Below are 6,632 nucleotides of genomic sequence, written 5' to 3'. Positions count from 1 at the left end.
GAAGCAGAATATCTGTACCATGACATTTTATAACATTTTTTAACATTCAAATAAACTGTTTATCTCAAGTTATTTTTATTAATACTCTGTGAATATAATGGTTTTTGTGTCTTTACCAGTAAATGGCTTGATATATAGTGCAGAATGTATTTGTGTTTTTTTAGGATCAAGATTGTATTAGACTTTTTTCTTTTATCTGCATTGATTTTATTCATTTGGCATGTATGTGTTTTTGTATTGTGTGAACATTTTTTTGTAAATAATCAAATAAACATTTAAATTGTGAAGACTTTGAGCATGTGATGATATGTTTGCATGTATTAAATCCAGATACAGAGTCAGTTGTTCTGGGACTACAAAGTAAAGTGGAACAAGAAGGTTTCTTCTAATGATTTGAAGCTCTGTTAGTTGTCAGTGTAACTGTTTGGGTTAAACTAATATTGGAAAGAGTGTGTGTGCGCACCTGCCTCCCAGTGGTGTAACTCATGCATATGTGTGTGTCATATCACAGCAGAAACAAACAAATATGATAAGAGTTAAGATACAATTGTCCTGAAGCTAATTGTCTTGCACACAGTGATATGTGATGTTAGAATTACATATCACATACTACATACATACAGACTGTCACCCTTACACACACAATACCTATACCACATAAACACACTGCTATCAACCAACATATTTCACACTGCCCATCTTTAACCATCATAAAGTGCACATATGTTCAGTAAAAACTGAACTTAAAAGCACTATCAAAACAAATTAATAATAAACAAACCGTCAGTCTCACCTTTGGTTCCATAGTTCATCTTGATCATAAATCAGTTGTTGTTGCATTTCTGCCTCCAGCAGTGTAAAGTCACAGCAGGTAGCACAGCATGAAGGACAGTAGCATGAAGTCAGTGAGTGATCATTTTTTTTACAAATACTTATAAATATAGATATATTTTTGTAATGTTAAGCAGAATCACATCTTAAGTTCACGTTAGATAATGAGTCATATCCGCCACAGTCTTTTTACGGCTCCAGCTACGGGTGTTTCAGTGTTTCCTGTGGTTGTAATGTAGGCGCTTTTGACCTTCATCACTGTCTTTGAATTCATTTCCACAAAACTAACTGCAAAACTTCTTACACTACAAGCACAGCATGTTTGTCACTACTAGGGGGAGACACATGTCTTTGTCTTTCCTGACCATTTCTGGGTTGAAACAAGTCTAAACACATTTTTATTGTTATCAGTGAAATCCTGATGCACTGGATCTCCTCACTATGCAGACTGCATAATGTCTGAATCAACATTATGATCTTATTTAGAATAATCACGCAGCCCTTGATGATCAAAGCTTCACACCTTGTATGTATATTGTAGAAAAACATCTCTTCAAAACAACACAGAGTGCAATGTTGTTTCTCCACATTACAGCTTTAAAGAAATTATCAATTCTAGATTAAAAATGGTTTCCTGTTCATTACCAAATGTTAATATGTATACTGAACATGAAGAGATTCCACTGTGTCTTGTTACTGGTGTATTTATGTTGGATATTGTGGTTGTTTATTTTTCAGTGATATTAAATCTAACGCAAAGATATGAAGCATGTTCTTCATGTTCAGTATGTTATTCATACTGTAAATCTCTCCCCACTGTTAATCTTCTTAAAAAAACAAAGGACCAAAAAAAAAAACAGCGATGGTAATGAACATGTGAGCATGTTTCCTATACAGTGTCACTTCAAGTTGGCCAATCAAAAGCAGTCTTGTCTATGAGCAGTGGAGAACAGTAAATGATCTTTTCACTTCACACGGCAAGTTGAACACGATGACATCTCCAGTGTTTGTTCTCTATCTCACATGTCTGTTTGTGGGGAGAATGGGTGAGTCGCTTTTGAAATATTCACTGATTAAACTGAATAATATCACATTCAATTAATTAACTTGGTCTCTTATTTCACTTCAGCTCAGCTGACTGATCTGAAATCGTCCTCATCTGTTCATCGTGACAGTGGTTTTATATCAGCTAATGTTGGTGAAGAGATAACTTTGCAATGTTTATATCAAGGTAATGTTGCTGCAAGACTTTACTGGTATAAGCAAACTCTGGGACAGAAAATGAAGCTCATTTCTACTTTCTATAAATATGAATTAAAAAGCACTATGGATGATGAATTCAAGAACATTTCACGTTTCACACTGGATACTACAAATGGTCAAAATCACTTGAAGATCACAGATTTGAACATTTCAGACTCAGCTACTTACTACTGTATTAGTTGCTCTTTAAGTGTGTTCCACGTTTTGGTGGGCACTACTCTCAATGTAAAGGGCTCAGCTTTGGTGCATCAGTCGGCATCTGAGAGCATCCAGCCAGGAGGCTCTGTGACTCTGAACTGTACAGTACACACTGGGACCTGTGATGATGGAGAACACAGTGTTTACTGGTTCAAAAACTCTGAAGAATCTCACTCTCAAGGACTCATTTACACACATGGAGGCAGGAATGATCAGTGTATGAGGAACACCAACACACAAACACACACCTGTGTCTACAACTTGCCGATGAAGAGTCTGAATCTTTCTCATGCTGGGACCTACTACTGTGCTGTCGCCTCATGTGGACAGATACTGTTTGGAGACGGGACCAAGCTGGATGTTGGTGGTAAGTAACATTTTAGGAGATGTTGTCTCATCAGATATAGTGTTACTCTCTCATCAAGCTTTGGATAAAACTGAAAAAATGCTCAAAGTTAATTTTCTGATTTCTGACTCTCTACAGATGAGGTAGACTCTCTTATCTTGGTATATTTCTTGAGTGGAGCTTTGGCGTTCACCACCATCCTCAGTGTTTTACTGGCTTTCTCAATGTACAAGATGAAGAGAAACAGCTGCCAGTCAGGTACAGACAATTGATACCACTTGTTTATGACAGCTTGTATTCATGGAATTTTGTCTTTTGAATAAAAGATTATTCTCTGTTTCATGATCAGAACCTCAACATGGATTTGCAGCTCCGTCCACAGCACATGCAGAGGTGAATGCAGGTTTAATTTACTGTTGCATTGCCTTTTAAACACATTTGCATAGCACAATAATTATTTGTGTTGTGGACATTGTTTGAATCACACTGTAAATCAATTTTCTATATTTTATTTGCAGGGTCACCAAGACACAGACAACCTTCACTATGCTGCTTTCAATGCCAGTGTGGCCAACAGATCAAGAAAAGCAAGGAACAATACCAATAGTGAATGTGTGTACTCCAGTGTAAAGATGTAGAACTTGGTAAGATGACACTTTATTAGAATCTATTTCATCATGTACTTCAGTCTTACATATAGGTCTTGAGATCAATATGTGCCTCATGATTCATTCAAAAGTTGTGAACTCTGTGCTTTGGTTGGGTTTAGTAATTGGAACATTCAGGACCATCTGTTCGTTGTTGCTTGTCATTGTGCTTTAATATACAGGATGTCTCTGCTCATATAGTTTTCTTTAAAAAATATATATCTTTAAAACTATATTTAGATTTCTTTAAGCTGAAGCTATTTTATGAGGATCATGATGGAAAATGTGGTATTTGTTTATTTTCAATGTGTTTTAACCTGATATGTGTGTTGTGTATTTCCATGAATAATTTGTCAGTAATGATGAAATAAATGTAATTATGGAATACCTTGACCTTGAGACAATGTTCATGTTTAAAACATTAGATTACTTAAGGCAGTTGTAAGATAACAGAGGTGTGCGTGTGAGGGTTAAATATATAGTGTATGTGTATAAAATACACTTTCAATTTGCCCTGAATTAATGTATGTATTAAATGTGAACTATAGTTGATATGAGGCCTCCTTATCTATTTACTCGTGTTGACATGAACTGGCATGAATGTCTTCCCAGGCCAGTGTATTCTGCACTTCGGTCACTCATTACTGCACATATTATTCTTCATCATTGTGATCTCTGTTTCTCCGTTTAACCCTTTATAGGTCACACCAAGAAAGTGCTATTTTAAAAAAAACATTTTTTTTTGCTTTCCCTACCTCTTTGAGGCCATGACAACATACAACATGATTTTTTTTGTCATTGACCCTTCATTTTTTTTTTTACAAACCTCTACAGACCTCATTCAGAACTAATTTGCTCAAAACTTTTTTTAAAAACATGTTAGAGACTCATTCTGTTCTGGTACAATATGAAAAAATGAAACCCAACTTCGAAAATGGCTCCAGCAAGATCTCTTATGTCTGCAGTGATTTGTGTTATTCTTCGTTTATACACTAGCACAACCTATAGCAACCATAATGCAGTCAGATGGTCTTTTTGTGCATTACATACCTCATACAAGTGCTAAAGAGGTTAATTAGATTTTGTTTTTGACCAGATATCATGACACAAAGTGACCTCGACCAAACTGTTGAGCAGACCTACAAAGGGTTAATGTCTTGTTTGTTTTTAATTCTCTATTTTTGTCCCTTGTTATTGCTGCAATAACATAGAAACATTAGCACAGGGCCTCTACGGTCTCTAAACTGTGCATCTCATCTCAATTTATTATATTTTAATACTCTTTTTCAGAGGAGTCACCTTTTTTAATTGTACCAATACTTTTTTTTTTACCCACTGCATTCTAACTTGTGTCATACCTTGGCCATGTAGACAGCAGCACATTGTATAAAAGTCATTTGCGTGACACATCTGTCCAACTTGCCTCTATATTTGGCACACACATACATTGACTAGATTTTTTCTAGATTTTTTTTTCATTTGATAGTTGTTTTCTTCTACCTTCTATTTTTTTTGATGGTTAAGCACCACAACAAAGAACATTTCTTGAATGTGCAAACCTAACTGGTAGTAAGATACTTTCTGATTCCAAGTCATAAAAAGCAGTAATGTGCTTAAGATGAAAATTTGCATTAGCATTATCACAGTTAACAATAGACTGTAAGTGCTCTGTGCTAACCAAGCTGGCATTTGGGTCAGCTCCACCCACTTGTCCAAATATGGTCACTTCTGGTTAAAAAAAATCCATGATGGTGATAGTCAAAACGCAAACTCGAGGTTTCAAAACAAGAGTTCACAAACTAATCAGTGACATCACCGTGGCTAATTCCATTATTTTCTTTACAATCTATGGTAAAAACCAGATCTAAACCATAGTTTTTTTTTATCATAAAACATGATTTTTTATTATAATTTGTAACTGTTTTCGGAAGCACAGATACATAATGTGGACCTGCAGATTCCTGTAGATATGTAGTGCCAGATATATAGTGCCAGATTAGAAAATGCAACCTTGAAAGGGCGTAAAATTGCGTATGGACACTATGGACGTGTCCATACCAATATTTGGATACGTTTAAAATGTCCATACCAATTTTGAATGGGTAATTGCACGGCATTCGGGAAATAAATGGTTCATTTTACCCTCATGCGTACCTTCTATCAAAGACGGCGTGTCATTGGTGGGGACAGCCTTGCTATCTGTGATTGGCTCATCTTCCTTCACTAGTTATCGTTGCTAGGTTGGTAGCTAAGCGCGCGGTGACAGCAGGATAACAGCTGAGAGAATAACAGAAATATTAGAGATAACGGAATAACAGCTGACAAGGGACGGTCTACTTTCGGTCTACTACTGTCTACTGTCTACTGGTCTACGACGAGTCATCATGTCTGCCTCGGGCAGGAAAAGGAAACTGACGGACATCAGAGGCTATTTCATAAAATCAACAGTAAGTTTATCACAGAACAGTCTTGTAAAAACGTGTTCGGTCACGTCCCCCTTCAGTGAAATGTCGCTTCACACACTGTGGAGGCGGACGTCCAAGCAGCTAAAATGACATCTAACTTTTGTTTTATATTAATTTATGCTGTCTATAAGTGGCAGTAAATGTCGTGGCTTCCACGGATTGATGTAGAAATGCACAACGAACTGATTGTACTCGTTTAGACCTCATTACTCGGATCTGATCAGTCTTGTTTTAAGCTAGTCGGTTAAAGCTACGGTTAGCATCTTAGAACTCTGTGAAATGATGATAACAAATGTACCGGTAACTAAGTTGCTAGTTGCTAGTCATTGCGTGGCTACTGATATGACGTTTATGAAGAAATCCTGTATTCGGTATTAATGCTACAAAAGTATTGATAGGGTACCAAAAGACAAAAAAATATATATCTTTCATTATCATACATTGTGTTTTCCAGCCACAACACAACAGCTCTGCAGGTCAGCCACACCACAACAGCTCTACAAACCAATCTCCACCAGCCAGACAGGTATACTGTATTTCATGTGGCTTTCAAATGTGTCATTGACAGCTTAAATGTACTGTTATAATCACGTAATGTTGAAGGCCAATTCAGACATTGTGCTACCTGAATAGGATGCACCAACAGCAGACGTAAACTGTGTTATTATTATTTGTAGTATTATTATTAATTGGGTACCAAAGACAAAAAAAAAAAAAATCTTTCATTATCATACATTGTGTTTTACAGCCACACCACAACAGCTCTGCAGGTCAGCCACACCACAACAGCTCTGCAAACCAATCTCTACCGGCCAGACAGGTATAGGCTACTGTATTTCATGTGGCTTTCAAATGTTGACAGCTTAAATGTACTGTTATTGT

General features: G+C 36.4%; 1 protein-coding gene across 1 annotated transcript; it reads left to right on the top strand.

The window, feature by feature from the left end:
• The first annotated feature begins 1,822 nt into the window (after window positions 1-1,822).
• LOC128383288 (uncharacterized) lies at window positions 1,823-3,491 on the top strand. The gene is made up of 5 exons (XM_053342899.1): window positions 1,823-1,877; window positions 1,961-2,659; window positions 2,777-2,896; window positions 2,988-3,031; window positions 3,157-3,491. The coding sequence occupies exons 1-5, from the start codon at window positions 1,823-1,825 to the stop codon at window positions 3,274-3,276; spliced, it is 1,038 nt and encodes a 345-aa protein (XP_053198874.1). The 3' UTR covers window positions 3,277-3,491.
• The last annotated feature ends 3,141 nt before the right edge of the window (window positions 3,492-6,632 follow it).

The sequence above is a fragment of the Scomber japonicus genome, chromosome 22 (genome assembly GCF_027409825.1).
Source record: "Scomber japonicus isolate fScoJap1 chromosome 22, fScoJap1.pri, whole genome shotgun sequence".
NCBI classification, from domain to species: Eukaryota; Metazoa; Chordata; class Actinopteri; order Scombriformes; family Scombridae; genus Scomber; species Scomber japonicus.
This window is presented reverse-complemented; position numbering and strand designations above follow the sequence as displayed.

Coding starts and splice junctions, on each gene's coding strand:
- LOC128383288 (XM_053342899.1), top strand. CDS start 1,823: ATGACATCTCCAGTGTTTGTTCTCTATCTCACATGTCTGTTTGTGGGG. Junction 2,897..2,987: donor GAGAAACAGCTGCCAGTCAG/GTACAGACAATT, acceptor TTTCATGATCAG/AACCTCAACATGGATTTGCA. Junction 3,032..3,156: donor CGTCCACAGCACATGCAGAG/GTGAATGCAGGT, acceptor TTTTATTTGCAG/GGTCACCAAGACACAGACAA.